Genomic DNA, 21,442 nt, shown 5'->3' on the forward strand with positions numbered 1-21,442 from the left:
TAAAACCAATTTCTTACGATCGGTTTGGTTCAACTAAATAACGGTTAATTCTGATTTGGTTCAAAACCAATCTACAGTATATATAAATTAGTGATTTTAAAAATAAATTCGCCAACGTATATAATTCCAGCAAACGCGCCGAGAGTTGAGACTTGAGAGTTGTTAAGGGTTAGGTTGAGAGTTGGTGACATTTTTGTTACAACTTGATCACGTTAAACCGGTTTGACGTTACTGGTGGGGTTATACGTACAAACGAAACCCGGTTTGATCAAAACATAGGTCTTTACTATTGTACAGAAAGAGAGACATGCATGAATGAATATTGGAAGATTTTAATTCAAATCAAACACTTCAAGGCTCCTTATAAATTATTTACATACAAATCAACCGGCCGGTTTGATCAAACATATATAGGATATTTTTAAAGATTATAAAATTAAAAACACTTAATATATGGATCCTATATATAAAACCCAACATTATTCACATTCAAATCCAAAATACAACCTATGAGGATAAATTAAAGAAAACATATAAATCAAGAAGATATATAGTTTGTATATTATTGTTTTGTAGAGTTTTAACTCCTGCAACGAGCAATTGCGCTGCAACCACGACTGTAAGGATTAGCTTGAGCTCCGTTCTGACAATTGTAATAAGACGCACCTCTTCTTGAACAAGGCACGCTGTTCCGTCTCAACGACTGATAGCTTATGTATTTTGTGGTCGCCAATATTCTTCTATTGATCTCTGAATCCATTTCTTCTTCCTCTGCCCCGATACACTCTGCTATTGAACCGTGACAGCCTGAGCCATGGACTCCGCTCGTTGCCCACCCTAGACCGTCGAGGTCATTGGTGAAGCCGGCTTGGATCGGAGGTGAAGAGATTATCATCACGATGAAGAGGATGAGTATCATAAGGGTAAAAGACTTGGCCATTTTGTTTTGGTCTATCTTCTATTGTGTTATCTCATTCTTGCTTAAGTTAATGTTTATATATACATGGTGAGTGCGTGGACTCAGTTTTTGGTTTTTGTTAGTTGTTGAAGCTTTCTTTTTTTCTTTTTGTATTCTTATTATAATAAGGTTTTTTTAAGAAAGAAAGCATCGAATGAGGAAAATGTTTTTTAATCGAAATGCTAGTAACGAATTTTTTTTATTTGTTTTTCAACGAGGTTTGATTTGGAGAAATAACTTTGTGTAGATGAAATATAAGTATTTGAAAATAATATTATTATTTAGGTATTTGCGATATTAACAGAAATGCTACTTAACAATGAAATTAGAAAAGATTATGATTAAGTAATGGAGAATTGTTGGGAGTGGTTGAATATTTGTTAAAACCGACAGTCCGACACCAATTAAGCCAAAACGATTTGATATATTTGAGAGTTCAAATCTTTTCTCATTATCCATTTGACTTTTCATAATCAACATTATCATTTTTTTAATGATCTGAAAGCACTGAATCTAGATGACATAAAGGGGCATAATTGTTTTATTCATTCATATTTGGATTCACAATTACTCTTAGTATTTCTTTTAGATAATTGAGTATTCACTATCTGATTTTGTTATTTTCATTCACTAAACATCGATCATTGACTTCGACCAAGATCATTTAGTTTTTTTTATACTATGTCTACTATAACGAAGAGTTTACTTAGTATTAAGCACCACCAAGGCACCAACTATTTAACAACTGAATTCTAAATACGTATATGTATTCAAAGTCATCATGGTTCACTTTGTAAAGAAATAAAATACGAAAACCTTGATTCGTTTTCCCTTCTCAACAACCATAAAAACGAGTTGGTACATCGTTATCCCAACAAAAACAAAGAAAAAACCTAACCCCCTTATTTAACTAAAATAATCGAGAATTAGACTGGCACTTTCTAAATAAATCATGAATTAGAAAATTATTAGTGTAATTTCCCCCGGTTTGGTTTACCGAACCATTAATAATATAAATTGTTGATAGAAGTAAAAAAATTATAAGAGCAATTCATATTTCCCAATTTTTCTGTCTCACCGAATCAACGCGTTTCATACGTATCATATGACATCTTTAGTTCAAATAGACCCGCCCGTGCATAAAAGATCATTAAAACAAAAAGAAAACCAATCGGTTTATAAGCTTTCACCTACATGTAATTCATATTAGCAAGAACAAGGATCCTCCAATTGTTCCTGAGGTTTTGCTCTGCAAAACCGGTCCAAGCCCAAAGATGTTTATGGACCTTGCGAAGCCCATCAATACACCAACCTTGGCGCCAAAACACTGCAGCAGGACCACACATACAAAGCTTTCTCAACAATAACTTTGGAGTTTTTGGATCTAGTGCTATCATGTGCCAATAGGACACCTGTCTAGGGCAACAGTCTAAGTTCCTCATATAAATATGAGTTGTCTCACTTGTAAATAACTTGAGTTGTCAAGATTAATAAAAGTTCTTCTTCTCCAAGTTTTAACCTAACATCTCTTTAAGCTTTCAATTCGTTCATCAGTGACTCAATTAAGAGAGAAGTTTCTTTTTAAAATATGTAGAAACTGTGATCACATATACAAATACAAGTATCAATCTCATGGACTTGTGAACACAAACAAACAGTACAGGCCTTTTGTTCTCCTTTGAGCTCTCTCGCTAGTCTCTTCTAGGTTTTTTACTTTTATGAAGATACGATACGTAAGAAAGCTTCATCTTTCTAACTTACTGAGCACGTCATCCATCGGCGGCAACTCCTGCGATATCTCTGCCCAGTCCGGCATCCCCTGAAGAACAGAGTTTTTTTTATATTCATCATTCAAGAACACAGGAACCATTTGTGCATCGAACATGAGAAACCAAGAGAGGTTAGGTTTTTAGATAAAACTTACTCTACCCGATCTGCGGACTCGACCATCTAACCGCAGTATGATGTACACATCATCACCTGGGTCAACTCCTTCAGATGTTTGTTGATCTCTTATCCACCTGAACCAAACAAAACAAGAGACAGCCTTTAATACTCAAAAAACAAAGTTTTCCTCTCTTTTCTATCAAACTTTGATCAGAAAATAGGCGATGATGAAACTTTCGACCTTTCCCATTCACCAGGCGAAACAGTCTCGGCCTTGAACCTGATTTCACCTTTCAGCTTCGATTGTGCTACTACGGATTGAGCCCGTGTATCGAAATCTTCCTATTAAGTTACGAAAATTCATTGCTTTACCAAAATGAGAATGAAGTTGAATATTTTTATGTTTTGTTCCAACACAAAATCTTTTCGTTACCCCAATTGAAGGAAGAGATGTAGCTGCCTTTGAAGAAGCCCCAAAGCCTTTTTTTCCGGTTACCGGTGTTTTACGTTCACCGAAAACTACAGGAACCAAGAGAACACCTCTTCTTAAGAGCTCAGTTCTGAACCTATCTGCTTTTTGCATCGCGAGTGTAACAGACTCTTTTTTACCCGCCAGAATAACCTAACAACAGTGTCAATCACCTAACTGATTCAGAAACTCAAAGGCTGATTAACACTTAAAGGCAGCAATGAGGGATAAAAGACTCACCGGTCGAACTGTATCCCTTAGCTGCACAAGTTCAACAACTCGGTTGGTTGACAGACGTAGAGGCAGCCGGGAAAGAGTTTCGTCTCGATTTATTTGAACCATTTGTTCTTCCTCTTTCTTGTTTTCCCAAAGGAACAATGAAACCAGAACAACAATACCTGTACATTGCTGTTCCCAAAGCTTACTCACATAACAGAGCAAAAAAATGGATTTTAAAGATTCAAGTTGTGTTTATGACTCACCGCCAATGTTAATCGCAGCATTTCCCGTAGTTTCCAGAAGATCTGGAGCACCATCACCGCCTCTAAATGCCTGAATCAGTCTTGGTACGGTAAAGAACGTTGAGATACCTGCTGCTGCTGCAAATGCAAAATAAAAGAATTTTCTAACACCACGAAACGGTGCTCGTACTTCACTTATAAGTTTTAGATCTCTCCGGAAACTATTGCCAATATCTTCCCCGCCTAACCTAGCCTGAAACAATCGGAAGAAGTTTTTGCTAATGAGAAAATTCTTCTTGGGATAAGAACAAGCTACACAAAAAGAGAGAGAGAGTACAAGACCTCTTCTTGCAGCTCCTTAAACTCGGGTAATGCACGAAAAGATGCTAAGTCAGGATCATTAAGAATCGTGGCAAATTTTAGATTATAATCTCTCAAAGCGATTCTCAAACAATCAGCAGCTTTTTTTCCTTCACCCCTACCTCAAGACGATAAACAATAGGAATGAAACAAAAGAGAAAACAATCTCATCAGGATCTTCCAAATCGTTGATCATAGGGTAGTTTCAATCGGTACATGGTTAGAGGTTCTTACAGGTAAGCATGACAACATGCTTTGTTATAGTAAGCAGCTTGTGACTCGATAGGATTTGGATTCAAACTCAGTGCTGTCTCAAACTGAACAAGACCATCTTTGACCTGAAATGAAAGTCTCCAATATAATGTATCAAACTTAGCTTTTTCTTTCACTGTAACCATCAGAAAATAAAAAACTTATCCCTTTTGTTTTGTTACAAGCTATATTCCATAACATCAACTAGCGAGTGGTAAAAGTAACTAACTTTCATTAAATTAAGGTTAACCCATTTCACAAAATCATACAAGGTCAAGCCATAGTACACACTAAAGCGACTGAAACATATGCACCCTAAGAACACACAATTCGAATTTAGAACGTACCCGTCCTCTCTTAAAAAGATTAAGACCAGTATTGACGCACGACTCAGCAGTGAGATCATCCGTCGGAGAATTTGGAGATGAAGGCGAAGACGACGGAGACGGAGAAGAAGAGGAGGCGAAAACAAGGAGATGGGAATCCCAATTCCGGCGAGAATAGTAAAGGGTAGAGTCTCCTGGAGTTAGCCATGGTCGTCGTTTCTTCACTCTCGAGTAAGGGTTCGAGACTCGGCGTAGGAAATGGCGGTTTAGCGACGGAGCTGTAGCCACAGCCATTCAATTTTCTTCTGCGCTTCCCAGAAAAAAAAACCCAAACTTTTATCTTAAAAACGCTTCCTTTATTTTTTCTATTATTTTATTTCGGGAAATAATTACTAGTCTCCAACTTCTTCGACTATTATCCATAAACTTTTTTTCGTGCAAATTACACCCAAAAACTAAAACATTGTTGACTTTGAAGCTTACATAATTACATTGTCACATAAGGTTTGGAATCGTTTTGAGAAAACGAAGAATATTAATGATAAATAAGTAGCTGAAGAACGAATTTTGAGTTAGTCTTAAGATTAGTGACTGATGAGTAGTAGAACTAATTTTGGAGTTGGTGTAGTAATATTCTTATAAAATGTGTTATTGTCTCAATATGAAACTTAAAACTCTTACTAATTTGAAAATTAAGTCCTCTAACAGTTTAAGAAGCATTTAAAAGTCAACAGAAAAATTCTTGCTTGATATATGACAAAATTGCAGTCTCAAGTCAAGTTTCAAGAATTGTAAGTATAAAAGTCAACACTAGGAATGAGATCACCACTAAATTAGTAGCTTAACTTTAGGATAACGAAGATATTTGTTTTATTCATCAAAGACTCTTTATTGAAGGTTACATTCAAACCAATCACTCACTCGGTAGCAGAGAAAAACAGAGTACACACGAAAAATAAAAACAGAGGAAACACACACAAAAGTATAAAAGAGAGTTTATGAGAATTCAGGCAATGAGCTCATCGCCATGTTTATTCGACCTTGTGGTTAACAGTTTGACTCATTTAGAGAACCTTCTTTGCGGAAGGCCTAGAAGTGACGTCAGCAACCCAAGCACTGACATGTGTACGCTCGTCGAAGAGTTTCTTAGTTGGAGTACCAAGCAAGTACTGAATCACAGGGATGAGGAGAAGATCGACCAAAGTGAAGTGGTCAGCAGCCAAATACTTAGACTCACCAAGCCTGTGTTCGTAAACATCGAGAACTTTGGCTAACTTAGCCTCTTCTTCTTCAACGACGGCTTTGTCTGTGGTCATACCGTACAACGGCTTGAGGACTTGCTCCCAAACAAGCTTTGAACCAATTGGATCAAACTCATTTTTTTCGATTTCTATTCCCATGGCTATGTTGGCCATGGTCTTGCCTGGTGAGAGAAGGTTGGTTCCTTTGTCTGCGAAATTATGTGCTATGTATTGAGTAATTGCTCTTGATTCTGCGCAAGAAAAAACATTTGAGTGTTTCAGACGGTTTCTTTAAACACAAGAATCAAAAAACATAATTTGAAAGATTAAACCAAGATTGAATAACCATAACCGAACCGAAATTAATTTGGTTAAAAGTTAAAACCTCTAAAACAATGATTTCAACTTGGATAACCATAACCGAACCAAGTTACTAATAATAGATTAGGCCTAAAGTTAAAGTGTTTTTCTGATTTACCAAAAAGCTTGAAGTCTCCATCTTCAAAGGCTGGAACTTTGCCAAAAGGCTGCAAAAACAATATTCAAGATTTTCAGTATCTAATAAAAGAAACAATCTTTTTTTGTTATAACAATAGTATATGTTACTCACGTTGCGATGGATGAAAGGCTCTTTCTTGTGTTCACCATCTTTAAGCTCGATATGAACGAACTCAAAGTCGAGATTCTTCTCGTGTAGGGCGATGAGAACTCTTCTCGTGGCTGTGGAAGCTGGGTGACCGAAAACTTTGATTCCTGTCATTAGTGAAGTCGCTGTTTTTAGTGTTCTTAGAGATGTATTGAAAGTAAGAGTAGAGAGATCTTTGTGGTTGATGAAAGAAATAGACAGATGGGGCAGTGTATTTATACAGCTAGAATAGAGTAACTTAGTGAATAAACAAAAACAAAAAACATAGCTCGGCGCCACCAAGCTTGAATACTCTTAATTTTGTTAAGAGGATTATTCAAAGTCAAGCTGAGTAATGTATGATTCGCCGTTTCTATTGGTTGAAAACTTTGACAGAACCATAGTATAAATAATAATAGAAAAATATAATATGAGAAAATATTAACCATAGCGTGATAAAGACCGCAAGAAAAGTCTTGTATCTACTAAGCAAAGTTTGACTGACGTTGTTGGGTTCATGTGGCTCGTTAGATGTTCAAATTGGATCGTTGAGTGGTGGAGATCAGCCAATGTGAAACTATTACTAGCTAAGAAACTATACTTTTTTGAGTCCTTTATCTAGAACTTTCGTTAGCTTTTGCCTTGGTTTCATTCGCTTAATAGATTGCTCCCAGATCAGTATTGAATATTGATGCGAGTGAATCAAACTCAAAAGATTTGATATCAGATCAATTAGTCGTAAGTGTATGAAGATTGGATTTGACCAAATGGTTGCATCAATAATTCAATATAAACACACTGTTAAACTTAAAAAAAATCACAAGATGTAACAAACTTGATATACAAGTAACTAATTAGTAGGTGATAATCAACCCACTTGTGTTTACTAGGTCGATGATTTCATCGTTAAATTAGTCTGTAAAACTGATCACAGAATACGTTGATTCAATAAAGTGTTTAGAAAGAATAGACCAGTTAATTGGTAGAAACCCTAGTTAAGACCTAAATTTGTGAAGAACAAGTAATCCAAGTAGAGAGGTGAAAACGTTAATCGTGGCTTATAATAGTCAGCGGCTTTGGACTCGACGGTGATGGGGTCGTAAGAGAGACCTTTCTCGTGGAGAACGGCGAGGACACGCCTTGTGTGTATGTGGAGTAAGGGTGCCGATAAATCATATACCCAGCAGTTTTACGGCGGAGGCGGAGAAGCAGAGGAAGCGAAAACAAGGAGATGAAAATCCCAATTCCGGCGAGAATTGAAAAGGGTAGTTATCGAGTTAGGGTTCCAGACGCGGCGAAGTAAGTGGCGGTTTAGCGACGGAACTATAACCCACAGCCATTCAATTTTCTTATTATACGCTTCCAAAAAGGAAAAAAAACCCTAACTTTGTAGAAACGCTTAGTTTTTGTATTTGTTGCTCTGTTTTATTCCGGAAAAGGATATTCAACTTCCAATCTCTTTCAATATTATGATCTATGAACGTTTACAGGTGCCAGTTACGCCAAAAATATAATTAACATCGTGGACTTCGAAGCTTGCCATCATCACAGAAGGTTTGGAATCAATTAACGAATAGGATTAGTAACTTGATGAGTAGCAGAAGTGTCTTTGTCTGAATATGCTACTTAAAATACACACTAGTAGTTAAGAAGCATTTAAAAGTCAACGGTCAGTTTCAATCTTTACAATGCAAACAAAAAGGTAAGTCTCAAGTCAACTTTCAAGATTTGGAAGAACAAAAAAAGTCAATATTCAAGAATGAGATCAACACTAAATTAGTAGCTTAACTATAAGATAACGAAGATAATTTTTTTTATTCATTAAAGACTTCTTTTATTGAAGGTTACATTCAAACCAATCACTCACTCGGTAGCAGAGAAAAACAGAGTACACACGAAAAGAGAAAACACACACAAAAAGAAACACAGAGTTTATGATAATTGGGCAATCAGGTCATCGCCACTTTTATCAATCCCTGCTGATTAACAGTTGGATTTCACTTAGAGAACCTTCTGAGCGGAAGGCCTAGAAGTGATGTCAGCAACCCAAGCACTGACATGTGTACGCTCGTCGAAGAGTTTCTTACTTGGAGTACCAAGCAAGTACTGAATCACAGGGATGGTGTGAAGATCGACCAAAGTGAAGTGGTCACCAGCCAAATACTTAGACTGACCAAGCCTGTATTCGTAAACATCGAGGACTTTGGCTAACTTAGCCTCTTCTTCTTCAACAACGGCTTTGTCTGTGGTCATACCGTACAACGGCTTGAGGACTTGCTCCCAAACAAGCTTTGAGCCAACTGGGTCAAACTCATGCGATTCGATTTCTATGCCCATAGCTACGATGGCCATGTCCTTGCCGACTGAGAGAAGGTTGGTTCCTTTGTCTGCGAAATTATGTGCTATGTATTGAGTAATTGCTCTTGATTCTGCCCAACCAAAAACAAAACAAAAAAAAAGTGTTACAGACGGTTTCTTTAATTGCAATAATCAAAAACATAATTTGAGAGATTTAACCAAGATTGAACAATCATAACCGAACCAAGTTCGTAATAGATTAGGTCTAGTACTAAAGTTAAGTGTTTTGCTGATTTACCAAAAAGCTTGAAGTCTCCATCTTCAAAGGCTGGAACTTTGCCAAAAGGCTGCAAAAACAATATTCAAGAATTTCAGACCAAACTCAGTAGTACAGTATCTAAAGTCCTGACAGTATAATATGTACTCACGTTGCGGAGGATGAAAGGCTCTTTCTTGTGTTCACCATCTTTGAGTTCGATATGAACGAACTCAAAATCGAGATTCTTCTCGTGCAAGGCGATGAGAACTCTTCTCGTGGCTGTGGAAGCAGGGTGGCCGAAAACTTTGATTCCTGACATGTTAAATGCTGTTTTTGGTGTTGTTAGAGATGTATTAGAGTAGTAGAGAGATCTTTGTGTTTGATGAAAATAAATACACTAATGGGGGAGTTTATTTATACAACCGAAACAGAGTAACTTAGTGAATAAACAAAAAACAAAACGAAATCCTCGGCGCCACCAAGCTTGAATACTCTGAATTTGTTAAAGAGGATTATTTCAAAAGTCAAGGCTGAGTAGTGTATGATTCGCCGTTTCTATTGGTTCAAGTTTAGTATGACGTTAATATCAATTATAAAAACATTATAATGAGAGAAAAAAACAACCACCACATGACAACGACCACAAGAGTAGTCATTCATTCATCTACTAGTCAAAGTTTGAGTTCACGTTTGATCGTTGGATGTTCAGATTATTTAGATCGTTGAGTGGGAAGATTTGTCGTCGATGTCTCACGAGAGATATTTCACTCTCTAGAAGGATGAATTATTTATTTTTTAAAAAACATTAAATGAAGCTAAGAATCTCCCTTTCACACTTTCGACAATATCCAAACTAGGGGTCAAAAATATCAATCATGTTGGTGGCTGAATTATATAAACTAACTAACCATCATCATTATGAAGATATACATTACTATATTCTACTAAGTACGATCGATTTCTCTAATAGGACCAAAAGGAATGTTATACCATTCAGACATGAATTTGAGAATTTAGTCACCGATATTTGCAAAAGTTTAATTATGAAAAAGTGCATGTTTATCCTTTGGTTTGTCGTTGTGTATTCTAAAAGGTTTTCAAATCCATATTATCTCTTAAACGATGCTTTTTTGTTCTTTATTTATATACTACATCAAACATATTTTACAAACCAAATACAAAGCAATGAAGCATCTTAACAAGATATAACTGCACGTAACAAACAACACAAGCTTACAAAGGACCCATACACACTGACCCACAAATTTTACTTCTGCTTTTATTTAGTTCCTCCTCTGCTTATTAAACCAAGATTTCTCTTGATCGCAAGCCATCTTCCAAGCCTCTCTACTCGTAATCTCATCCACCCACTTATGCACTTTAGGTCGATTTTTGAACAATCTTTTCGTTGGAGTTCCCAAAAGGTATTGTATATTTGGTAGGTGATGGAGATCAACCAAAGTAAAGCTATTACAAGCCAAGAATCTAGATTCTTGGAGTCGTTTCTCGTAGACATTTAGAACCTTCTCTAAATTAGCCTCGTTCTCTTTGACAACCGTATGGTCAGTCTCTAGACCGTAGAGAGGCTTAATGACTTGTTCCCAAGTGAGTTTCGATGCGGGTGGATCAAACTGATGAGCTTCGATTTCCATCCACATTGTCAGTATTGCCATTGTCTCGTGGCTTTGAAGATTCAAAAGCTGTGTGCCTCTTGGGCTATGAACATATGCGATGTATTGTGTGATGGCCCGAGACTCTAGAACGAAAAAAAATGAAATCCATTAACTAAATAAAAGTCTTGGTCAGGTTGTTGTTGATTAGTGTGTAAGAACTCACCGGACAGCTTAATATTTCTATCTTCAAAAACGGGGACTTGACCAAATGGCTGCATCAATAACATCATTGTTAAAAACTTTAAATCCTTGTGTTAAAAGTAAGTAATTACCCCTAGGCGAGAATCAAATCCTTGCTATATATACATAACAAATTCATGTATGTGTTAATCATTCGATCTATAAAAGGATTATAACTTCGATAGTGGAACTGGAGCATATAACCTAGATTTAACATGCACATTGTGTGACAAGTTCCATGATAAATCTGAAATTAGTATTTCACATTAATCTATCATCACTTTACAGTTGTGTAGTCTCACCTTGAAATACTAATCTTTCAATTCTGCGATATAATCACTTACGTTGAGAGAGAGGAAAGATTCACTTTGGTGTTCACCGGTTTGCAATTTGACGGTAATGGGTTCGTAAGAGAGTCCTTTCTCATGGAGAACAGCGAGGACACGCCTTGTGTTGGTTGAGAAAGGATCGCCATGAACCTTGTAACCTGCAATGAAGAATTTTGAAAACCAAAATCAGAATAATGTGAAACCACGCATCCTGTTTTATTCTTACTTGGAGTCAATCTAGGAAGAAATTACTGAAAATCAAAACCTATAATACTATTAATCTTACCGATCTTTTTTACTTCTGCCTCACGCTTCCAGTTTGGCAATAACTTGAACACTATCTGTAAGCAGTCCATATATATATATATAGATGATAGACTTGTGTTTGCATGTAAAGCTCCTCGATAAACCCAATTATATACACCAAATTTATATGCCTTTTCTTTTGCAATACAAAAGAGTAACATTTTGATTTATTTATTTTTCCTGGGATGCACGTAAAGAGTCCACCTTTCTTGGGTATCAAGAGATAATTTGTTCCTGTGGCACAACTTAAACTAAGTATCTACCTTATTTTTTTTGTTTAATCTCCTTTATGTATCATTATATAGTTATAGTTGTTAGTTATTACACTAAATAACAATTTCATCATATTCAAATTTAGTACTGGACAAAAAAAATTCTTAGACTGCAACAAGATTTCATCATATTCAAATTTAGTTGATTGCAACAAGATTTTTTTTTTATAATCATTTTAAGTCTTTAGGTTCTAAAATCTTACCACATTAATTACTTAAGTTTGATCACAAAAAAAAAATCCAGTTTTCTGCCGTTTTTCATTTAAGTTACCAAGATTCTGCTATTTCTCAAATCAGAGCTTTAGTTCTCATTTTTTATACGCTGTGATACAATTATTTGCAAGTTTTTTTTTTTAACATATTGACTGACATTACAAACTTGAGAAATATGAAGACAAAATAACCACATCATTGCTTTTCTTCACTTCCAATTCCTTCCTGTTGAGAAATTGAAAAGCTATCATCACAAAAGAGCTAAGTGACATTTCAGACATGTGATAAGAAGAGTCTAAAGAGTACTACTGGAATCAAATAAACTGACCATGGCGCATATAGTCGGATACAGTTCCCTATTTCGATATCAACATCCGCACAAACTTTTGTACTAAAGAGAACTCTTGTTTCTGTCTCGTTGGCGGCAAGGGCTTGTGTGTTCTTGAGCAATAGTGAGTCCTACACAAAAAAAACAAATGTGAATTAGTGCTTACAATCTGATTGATAGATATTCAAAGAAGCAGTTTCATTTGATGTGTGAAAAAGAGATGGAGGGAGAAACCCCAAAAAGGTCAATAACAGAGCATTTGCACACGACAAGCTTTCCCTCCAAGTGTCTTGACATGATTTTTACATCAACATAGCTTGACGCATCTGAGAGTAAATGGAAAATGAGGTATACGTAAGTATGAACTAGATGTTATTTATATGGGAGTTACAAAGCAGGTTTACCTGGTTGTCCAATTCCCCCCTGCAATTTCTTCGTGATTTCCATCTCCGTCTCTTTTTCTTGTTTCATTATCTGTTGTAGCTTGCCATATAGACTAGAGCCACTGAAAATTGATGCAAGAACGAACAGGTTTTGATGTTAAGTCATTTGTGTGGTTTTAAGCGTGGTGCCTAGAAGGTGTTGAGAGTTAGATTACCCTGATAATTTAGGTGAACCGAACAAAAGACCTTCCTTGCTCAAAGAGGAAGCTTTTATTGCTTCATCAAACCGGTCTCCAACAAATTGTTTCTTCTGGTTGAAAATGTTTGGCACTGGGGTTTGATAACTAGGCTATGCAACAAAACACTATTATTTGGATTTGATTGTAGGCTGAGGAGACGGAAATTACCCAAATCACAAGAAAGGAAGAAAGCAAAAAACCTCATCATCGCTTGATGATCCACAATCCATGGGTCCAGGTAGCTCGTCACCAGTATCACTATCTTGAATGTTAGATGAGGTTCCCTTATGAGAAAATTTCTGAGATTTTCTTTCATGTCTGTTGTGCTGGAACAGAAAGGAGGCCACCAAATGAAACAAAGAACTGAGCAAAGTAGCAAATCAATTGCTAATCCACTGAATAAGCAAAATTACCAGTTTAGAGGTTCTTTTTATCAGTCTAATCTTATGTGGAGGAATGTCTAAAACCTCAGTGAACCCATGCAGAACCTCTCTTGACTCAGCAACAGAAATACCTTGTCTGCTTTCTGATGTTTCATCAAAATCGTTGGGACATTCAGCAATTGGATCCTCTTCTATGGCCTCATCAGCAGCAGGCTCAAAATCTTCAGCCATATCACTTATCTTGGATAACGTTTCTCCAGGAGTATGTGAGTGAAACGAAAATTTTGGCCTCACATGATCTTTAATAACTAAGGAGATATTAGAAACCTAACTCAGAAATTTCAGAAATTTATCCACATACAATCTGTTTCTTTAAGTTTTAATTCGTGGTGCCCGTTCTTTAACTTCTACGGTAAAGATACCAGAGTTTTGAACGAAACAGTACCTTTACTACCTCTCTTGGCCCTGAATCCAGATAGATGGGATGATGAGACTGGAGCGTTACCATTCAAATGGATTAGTGACTTGGTTTCTTTACTTATAGTGGACCACGTTGCCACCTGTTGGTCGTCATGTTGAATCTGAAGGCAACAATAATCATCATTACGAAAAATATAGAACTTTTCAAGATGCACGAGTGAATAGACTTCAGATTCGGATGTCATGAAAAGAACCCAAAAAATTTGAAGATTAGATGATAACCTCATCATCTGACCCACTTTCCTGAGCAGATACGCATACCAATCTTGTTCTTCTGGAAGAAGCAAGATAACTCTCCTCAGGGGAATCAGGAACATCAACGTCGTCATCCTCAAGAGAGGATGATATCTTCCGTATCTAAAGAATAAAAATCTCCCATCACAATTAGAATCCATATTTTCCTAGGAGCAAGAAGCTGCACAAGAGAATTTTAAAACGGACTCACAGTTGCTTCCAGAGACACAAAACCGGTTTCCCTAGCATAATTGTTTTGTTCACCACAACCTGGAAACACCACAGAAGCTCTTTATGAAAACACTTCCCTAAATCATTTAGGCTAACTTATAAGATGCTGACCACAAACTGGATATACATATATATTACCTATGAGTTTTTCGAGCTTTGTTTGAAGTAGTAATCCCCCCTAAAAATATTGAAGCCAAGCTATGGTCAAAAACTACAATATAATTCCCTATAGCTCCTACTCAAGCCACAACAATTTTATTGAGACATAATCAGGTTTATCACCAAAATCAAAAGTTCCCATGTTATTTCTCAAGTCTGATCAAAACAGTGTGTCAATACAACCTAATTTTGGAGAAACCCAGATTATGATGAAGATAACCTCTCATCATCCCATCTTCAAAAGACCTATTCGTTAACACAAGAGGTTAACGAATCAAAAGTTAGAGATTGAACATTACCTCTTCCTTAGCATTCTCAATTTCTCCCGAACCAACATTGATGTGCTCTTCTTCTTCTTCCTCTAAAAGACCAAACAACAACTTGACAATCACTCTTTAGACACAAAAAAAACATAAGATTCGAAAGCGAAAATTTTCTTATGAACAAAAAGCAATCCTCACCTGATATGCTTTGATCGGAATCTAAATTCCCCTGAAAATCCAACAAGCAAATAGCAAAAGAAAACGGAAAATCAAATGAATTTCCCAGAAGAAGACATAAGAAAGTAAACAATTCACACGGGATAGTCACCGGTAAGTTACTTCGCCGCCACATTCGCCGTCAGCATTCAAACTAATCTCGCCGGTGCTCTTCTCTGAACCGGCGTTGCCGAGAGAGTGAGTATAGTTTGTTTTATTGCATTGGGCTTTTTTTATAGGCCCAATGCAATAAAGTTATCCCATATTTTACAATTTGTTTTTGATACCCCCACATTTTGTTGTTAATCAGAAATTAACCTGATAATTCATCAGTTTCACATTCTAGCCCTCATACCTAGAATATGAAAATATTCTTACTTTCCACTGGCATAATGTAAATATTGTTTTTAAATATAAATTACTTGTCTTCTTTAATCACAGTTCACACTAGTTTCATTTTATTTTCCTGTTTTTTTGTCGTCAGTTTACGGGTTCAGTTTTTTGGGAATGCAATGTAACCTATCATTCAGTTCACAACCTCGTTTGATAGGAGACTAAAAAATTTCAAGATTTTATAGTAAGAAGGTTTTGTTAGGCGTATTAATATTCTCTAAATCCCATACTTTCAGAAAAATTTCGTTGACAAAATATATTATTTTTTTTTTAGTAATTTAGTTAAACGGTTTTTTCTTCTGAAAATTCAGTGATGGAAAATTTTATAAAAAATAAATTTTTAGTTCGGTTTTAGAAGATACTAAGGTTAGCTTAGTGGGTTTTAAGCCTCTACCTCTCGTAGAAGGTCCTAAGGGCATGATTATCGGAGGTTTTTAGTGGGGTTGTAAGATTTTTGGTGTATTAAAATTAAATCAAAAGAAAAGAAAATACAGTAGAGACTCTCTTATATTACATACTGAAATCGATCATAAGAGACTGGTACGTGTCTATTTATTATTGGTCCAAGAGAATAATAGAGAAGGGAATAAAATTTTTTTTTCCCGACAGACTTCTCTTTCTCTTTCTTTCTTTCTTTCTCTCTTTCTCTCTTTCTCTCTTTCTCTCCCGATCAAAGTGTCGATCCGCCAAAGGAAGAGCTGGTTTAATCGGAGGCTATAGAATCTGTGGAGTTTTGGGTCGGAGGCGTGTTGAATCGGCGGAGATGTTATCGGAGGCGACGGTAGCGGTGGCGATTTGAATCGTCGTGGAGATTGTAGCGGTGGCGAATTGACGGAGTATGCGATGCAATCGGAACACCAACAATCAATTCGATTGAGAGGGTAAGTTTATCAGGGCATTAGTATGATTTTAGGTAAACTGTTAGGTTGATTTGATTTTGTTTGCTTGAAATTAGGGTTCTTTGTTCTTTGTTCGAAAATTAGGGTTCTTGGTGTGTTATTCGATCTGCTTTAAACGGATTAGGATTTTTGGTGTTATTGTTTTCCGATTTTGTCTGTTTATGTTTAGTTCTTGGTGGCTTTGTGTTTTTTAACCGATTGACAAGTGATGCTTTAAAGGGATAGGGTTCTTGGTGTGCATGTGTTCCGATTAGGTCTGTTTGTGTTTAGTTTTTGGAGTGTTTGTGTTTGTGTACCGATTGATAAGTGATGGTTTAAGAGATTAGGGTTCTTGAGAACCATGTGTTCCGATTTGAGAACAATTTTTTTTAGTTTATGGTGTGTTTGTGTACTGATTGATAAGTGATGCTTTAAAGAGATGTTTAAACATGAATGTTCTTGTTATATGTTGTGTTTGTTCGATTTTGGTTGTAAAAACAAAGTACATTGTTCTTTAATGAGTGAAAACAAAGTATATTGTTCTTGTTTGAATTTGGTTGTAGTTTTATCCACTCCTTGTTTGATATTCATTGTAATTTACTTATTAACGAAATGTGTGTGTCTTTTTTGAATGATATTCATTGTTCTTTAATGAGTGATATATGTGTGTCTTTTTTTTTTGAGGTCAAATGGGCAAAACTGATCTTGATGGCTTGATGCTAGTTAAAGAGTGTGAGTCGGCCATGGAGAAAGGTAATTGTCATCCTCTTCTTTCTTCATTTATTTAATGCTAATTAAAGTATGATAGTGAGTCATTGATGTTTGTTGGTTGTGATAAATGTGGTTAGTACTTGTTAGTGTAGGTATTAGTCTAGTCAATCATTATTGATGTTATTATTTGGAGTGTGTGTGAGTTGGTTGTGAAGATGTTTAATGTTTGGTTGTTGTAGTTTAGGGATGACTTAATTACAAAATTTAAACCAACTAGTTGTAAAAGTAAAAATAACTTACACCTTATAAATTCATTGTCTTCCTCTTCATAGTAAACTCACAAATGAATCTCTTCATTCATAGTCTCTTTATTCTTTATTCTCCTTTGAAACTCGCAAATGTTTGTGTTTTTTGTGTTCTAAGTATTTGGTTGTAATCCGACAAGCTTGTGTTTTTTTTTTTGTAATCGGACAAGCTTTATGTAATCCAAGTGTTTATTGTTTAAGTGTGTTTCTTGTTTTACTTAGTTTATGTTTCAGTTTTGTTTTACTTAGTTGATGTTTCAGTTTTGTTTTACTTAGTTGATGTTTCAGTTTTGTTTTACTTAGTTGATGTTTCAGTTTTGTTTTACTTAGTTTATGTTTCAGTTTTGTTTTACTTAGTTTATGTTTCAGTTTTGTTTGTGTCTTTGATTCTGTTTTATTTGTGTTTTGATTCAGTTTTGTTAGTGTTTGTGTTTTTGTTTCAGTGACAAGATGACAGCATGAACCGGAATCAAGTGATGAAGTCCCGTGACACCAAAAGAACAACAAGCTGTAAGCAAAAAGCAAATGTGACACCAAAAGAAGGAATCAAGTGATGAAGTCGGTCAAGATTATGTACTTTCACCACATGTTTTCATCCCCGTGACACCATGTGAAAAGCAATAGGATTCACTTTTGTATAATTATGTACTTTCACCACATGTTTTTACAAGGGCTTTTGTATTTTTGTACATCTACCACATGTTATCTTTTCATTTAAGACCACAAATTGTATTCAAACTTTTCTATCCACATATTTATAGTTTTGTAGTCACCAAAATTTCCTATATATATGTCGAGCACTAGCACACAAAATATTCACACCAAACCAATAAAAACACAACTCTATCTCTAAATTCTAATTTAATTAAAAATTAATTAAAATGCATTATTTTCTAATTTAATAAAATCTTAAATGTTTACACATTTATACCATTTCTATTCTAATTAAAATTTAAAAGTTTTAAAAAATGATATTTTCAAAAATAAGATACCCAAAATAAGAATCTACCAATAAATAAGAAAATTTTATCTAAAAGATCATGAATTCTTATTTTTTTTAAAACACACAATTAATTCATATTAAATTTAACAACCCCCTACTAATATACTACCAATAAACTTGCTCTAAGGTTCCTCCGTACTGTTTTCGATTTCGGAGGTCACACACCCAGATGAGGTTGACCAAAACAAGCCCTAGCTCTAGCTCCACCTCGCAACCGCCATTGCTCATTTCCACACGCATTCTTATGGAGGAGCTCAAGCTCGTTCTCTACAAACTGATGCATTGCCCTGAAGCTTGGTTAGTCAAAATCGTCTCTACGCATTCTCATGGAGAAGCTCAAGCTCGTCCTCTACAAACTGACTCAGATCTTTGTTTCTGCTACTTCGAGGTTGTGAAGAAACCGGGTAAGGATAATACTCTTTTTAGTGTTTCGATTTTGGGACTTTAGATTCACTAAGTCACTCGTAACTTAATCTTCTAACTGATTTTACGAAAGAAATCTTCTTTTTTTTTTTAAAACAATTTTCCGTTAGTAACTGCATAAAACTAAACCATTTTGTTTACTTGTTCTTTAAGTTACTTTTGCCATTACACGAGTTTCGCTTTTATTTAATTGAAAAAAACAAAAAACAAAAAGGAAAAAAAGAGACTTGAAAATAATCATACTAGTTAAACCCACACCATGGGCCTATAAATCATACGAGTTTCGCTTTATTCTTCTTCTTCTTCTTCACGTCTTAGTAAAATGATGATCCGCAGGCAAATAGTCCAACAACTACATAAGGGCAGGAGAGGGTCAAAATTAGACTTGTGAGAGCAATGACAAAATATATGCTAGGATGCTTTATTATTACCTCGCGTTTATGTCGCCTACTAGTAACATGAGCGGTGAAACCTCCTAATCTGCTTGAACAACAAATCAAATGAACAAAGGGGGGTCAAAACAAGGAAGTGACTACTTGTGGTAACAGAGGGTGTTTGACTTAAAAAATAAAAAACAGTTGGGACAATGACGACAAAATGTAAAATGCATGATTACCAGCCGTTCATGATGTTCTTCATCAGATAAATGCGAGATGAAAGTTGCAAAGCTTTGGCCAGGAGGATCACGGGCACATACCAAGCAATCCCACAAGGCAGATTCAGCCGTTTCCTCCCCAACTACCCCTGAATCTGTTGAGAAAAAAGAAATTAGAGTAGCCAGTTGATCAGAGCAACAACTTCATTTGTTGGTTATTTTTAATTCAACAACAACACAGAGAGAGAGGACAAACACACACACACATTTCATAAGTAAGGTGGAAAGAGAATGATATGGAAATGGCTGGATAGGGTTTTTGCCGAGTGCTTGTAGACCGGAAGTTGAATAAGGGCAGGCTTTTGGATCGGATATGACCATAATATTAGCTGGATATGACAAATCAATGTAACCTGAAAGGTTACCTGTTTGAGAAAAAATAAAAAATAAAGACATGAGACTCTTATCTATCAGCGGATCATCCATTACTGTAGAAAGGCTCTATAAGGATGATGAGAGAAGATATTTAACCGTGGGGGAGAAGTTTAAGATCGATTCCACTGGAAAAGACCTCTCTCAGGGTTTCAAGAGGGACGTCCGCTAGTTTTCCATAGGCAATGACGTTGAGAGGACCACCACCGTAGCCATTCTTCTCCAATAACCGCTTAATACTCGGACGGACAAGACGAGGATGAAAGCCATCCGGAACCGGGCACATCTTGATGTCCCAATAGACCCATGTTACAGCCCCAGCCTGCTTCTGCGTAGCCCTCTTTATCTCGTTCATCTCCTTCATCTCCTTCACCTCCATCTCTATCTCCTTCATATCCATCTCTATCTCCTTCATATCAAACACTATCTCCTTCATCTTCTTCATCTTCTTCATCTTCTTCCTTTTCTTCTTCATCTCCTTCATCTCCTTCATCTCCTCCATATCCTGCTTATCCTTCATCTCCTCCATATACTTCATATACTTCATATCCTGCTTATCCTTCATCTCCTTCATCTCCTTCATATCCTTCATCATATCTATTACTCCTGTAAAATACCCTAACGAAGAAAAAACAGCCAAATATCAGATAGGGTAAAACAGCCAGCGGAGTAAAATCAACTAAGGTTTCTTTATACAAACACAAATATTGATTAGGGAAAAAGGGAAAAAGTGAGAGCGGAGAGCTTACCGGAGATGTATAGGCGGGGGGGGAGTAGCTGCTTCGTTCGGCGTGGCAAAATCGACGAGGAAGATTGATGAATACGAAAAGAAGACGGAGGAGAGAACAAGAGACAAAGCGGAGCAGTTCAAAACTTTACAATCCCTCCTTGCTTACTTTTTTTTTTATATACGGGATACTTTTCTTTTTGGGCTTCATAAAAACAAGCCCATTCATATTTACTCGGCCGACTTATCACAGCTCAAATTAGACTTTTTTTTCTTCTGTTTTTTTATAAGGAGTTTATGATCCGATTTGTATTTAACTATTTGCATCCCTTACAGCTAATTCCCATATGGACCTGAGATGCAAATAGTTAAATACAAATCGGTGTCAATCTCAGGTCCTCCACAGAAACTCTTGGTGAAAACACTTCCCTAAATCATTTATGCTAACTCATAGGATATACATATATATTACCTATGAGTTTTTCGAGCTTTGTTTGAAGTAGTAATCCCCCCTAAAAATATTGAAGCCAAGCTATGGTCAAAAACTACAATATAATTCCCTATAGCTCCTACTCAAGCCACAACAATTTTATTGAGACATAATCAGGTTTATCACCAAAATCAAAAGTTCTCATGTTATTTCTCAAGTCAGATCAAAACAGTGTGTCAATACAACCTAATTTTGGAGAAACCCAGATTATGATGAAGATATAACATTATACCTCTTCCTTGGCATTCTCACTTGGCCACATATCAATTTCTCCCGAACTAACATCGATGTGCTCTTCTTCTTCTTCCTCTAAAAGACCAAACAACAGCTTGAGAATCACTCTTTAGACACAAAAAAAACATAAGATTCGAAAGCGAAAATTTTCTTATGAACAAAAAGCAATCCTCACCTGATATGCTTTGATCGGAATCTAAATTCCCCTGAAAATCCAACAAGGAAA

At 36.0% G+C, this 21,442-nt stretch overlaps 7 protein-coding genes and 1 long non-coding RNA gene across 13 annotated transcripts in view; 1 reads left to right on the forward strand and 7 right to left on the reverse strand.

The window, feature by feature from the left end:
* LOC104754394 (protein RALF-like 1) lies at positions 417–979 on the reverse strand. The gene has a single exon (XM_010476578.1). The coding sequence runs from the start codon at positions 938–940 to the stop codon at positions 581–583; it is 360 nt and encodes a 119-aa protein (XP_010474880.1). The 5' UTR covers positions 941–979; the 3' UTR covers positions 417–580.
* Positions 2,513–5,051, reverse strand: LOC104754396 (protein LOW PSII ACCUMULATION 1, chloroplastic). Its single transcript, XM_010476580.2, has 9 exons — positions 4,735–5,051; positions 4,370–4,473; positions 4,118–4,253; positions 3,797–4,028; positions 3,555–3,712; positions 3,279–3,467; positions 3,087–3,187; positions 2,883–2,979; positions 2,513–2,777 (listed from the first exon to the last, which is right to left on the reverse strand). The coding sequence occupies exons 1-9, from the start codon at positions 5,005–5,007 to the stop codon at positions 2,703–2,705; spliced, it is 1,365 nt and encodes a 454-aa protein (XP_010474882.1). The 5' UTR covers positions 5,008–5,051; the 3' UTR covers positions 2,513–2,702.
* On the reverse strand, positions 5,560–6,796 carry LOC104754397 (glutathione S-transferase F6). Its single transcript, XM_010476581.1, has 3 exons — positions 6,565–6,796; positions 6,433–6,481; positions 5,560–6,205 (listed from the first exon to the last, which is right to left on the reverse strand). Exons 1-3 carry the CDS (start codon positions 6,712–6,714, stop codon positions 5,778–5,780), a joined length of 627 nt encoding a protein of 208 aa, XP_010474883.1. The 5' UTR covers positions 6,715–6,796; the 3' UTR covers positions 5,560–5,777.
* On the reverse strand, positions 8,371–9,534 carry LOC104754398 (glutathione S-transferase F6-like). The gene is made up of 3 exons (XM_010476582.1): positions 9,306–9,534; positions 9,176–9,224; positions 8,371–9,008 (listed from the first exon to the last, which is right to left on the reverse strand). Exons 1-3 carry the CDS (start codon positions 9,453–9,455, stop codon positions 8,581–8,583), a joined length of 627 nt encoding a protein of 208 aa, XP_010474884.1. The 5' UTR covers positions 9,456–9,534; the 3' UTR covers positions 8,371–8,580.
* On the reverse strand, positions 10,258–11,702 carry LOC104754399 (glutathione S-transferase F4). 2 transcript variants are annotated; one of them, XM_010476583.2, is made up of 4 exons: positions 11,605–11,702; positions 11,334–11,476; positions 10,973–11,021; positions 10,258–10,892 (listed from the first exon to the last, which is right to left on the reverse strand). In XM_010476583.2, exons 1-4 carry the CDS (start codon positions 11,672–11,674, stop codon positions 10,420–10,422), a joined length of 735 nt encoding a protein of 244 aa, XP_010474885.1. In that variant the 5' UTR covers positions 11,675–11,702; the 3' UTR covers positions 10,258–10,419. The 2 variants fall into 2 exon arrangements, with proteins under 2 accessions (XP_010474885.1, XP_010474886.1); XM_010476584.2 differs by lacking the exon at positions 11,605–11,702 and having other exon boundaries at positions 10,969–11,021; positions 11,334–11,464.
* LOC104754400 overlaps positions 12,164–21,442 on the reverse strand; it is a 9,912-nt gene continuing 633 nt past the window's right edge. The window contains exons 1-14 of one of the 5 annotated variants that reach the window (XM_010476585.2): positions 15,138–15,232; positions 15,008–15,038; positions 14,846–14,907; positions 14,526–14,565; positions 14,368–14,426; positions 14,145–14,279; positions 13,888–14,023; positions 13,473–13,750; positions 13,260–13,385; positions 13,036–13,169; positions 12,842–12,942; positions 12,672–12,763; positions 12,438–12,568; positions 12,164–12,334 (exon numbers count right to left, since the gene is read on the reverse strand). In XM_010476585.2, the coding sequence (XP_010474887.1) occupies positions 12,268–12,334; positions 12,438–12,568; positions 12,672–12,763; positions 12,842–12,942; positions 13,036–13,169; positions 13,260–13,385; positions 13,473–13,750; positions 13,888–14,023; positions 14,145–14,279; positions 14,368–14,426; positions 14,526–14,565; positions 14,846–14,907; positions 15,008–15,038; positions 15,138–15,161 (1,416 nt within the window). In that variant the 5' untranslated portion in view covers positions 15,162–15,232 and the 3' untranslated portion in view covers positions 12,164–12,267. Of the gene's footprint in view, positions 12,354–12,437; positions 12,569–12,671; positions 12,764–12,841; positions 12,943–13,035; positions 13,170–13,259; positions 13,386–13,472; positions 13,751–13,887; positions 14,024–14,144; positions 14,280–14,367; positions 14,427–14,525; positions 14,566–14,845; positions 14,908–15,007; positions 15,039–15,137; positions 15,233–20,964; positions 21,005–21,214; positions 21,292–21,391; positions 21,435–21,442 lie in introns of those variants that run through there. The other 4 variants (XM_019239668.1, XM_019239666.1, XM_019239665.1 and 1 more) reach the window with 4 other exon arrangements.
* Positions 16,007–18,099, forward strand: LOC104754402. Its single transcript, XR_762116.2, has 3 exons — positions 16,007–16,299; positions 16,981–17,049; positions 17,756–18,099. It is a non-coding gene; the product is annotated as an uncharacterized LOC104754402 (long non-coding RNA).
* LOC104754403 lies at positions 19,228–20,425 on the reverse strand. Its single transcript, XM_019239669.1, has 3 exons — positions 19,865–20,425; positions 19,600–19,758; positions 19,228–19,488 (listed from the first exon to the last, which is right to left on the reverse strand). The coding sequence occupies exons 1-3, from the start codon at positions 20,358–20,360 to the stop codon at positions 19,271–19,273; spliced, it is 873 nt and encodes a 290-aa protein (XP_019095214.1). The 5' UTR covers positions 20,361–20,425; the 3' UTR covers positions 19,228–19,270.

The sequence above is a fragment of the Camelina sativa genome, chromosome 17, assembly GCF_000633955.1.
Source record: "Camelina sativa cultivar DH55 chromosome 17, Cs, whole genome shotgun sequence".
NCBI classification, from domain to species: Eukaryota; Viridiplantae; Streptophyta; class Magnoliopsida; order Brassicales; family Brassicaceae; genus Camelina; species Camelina sativa.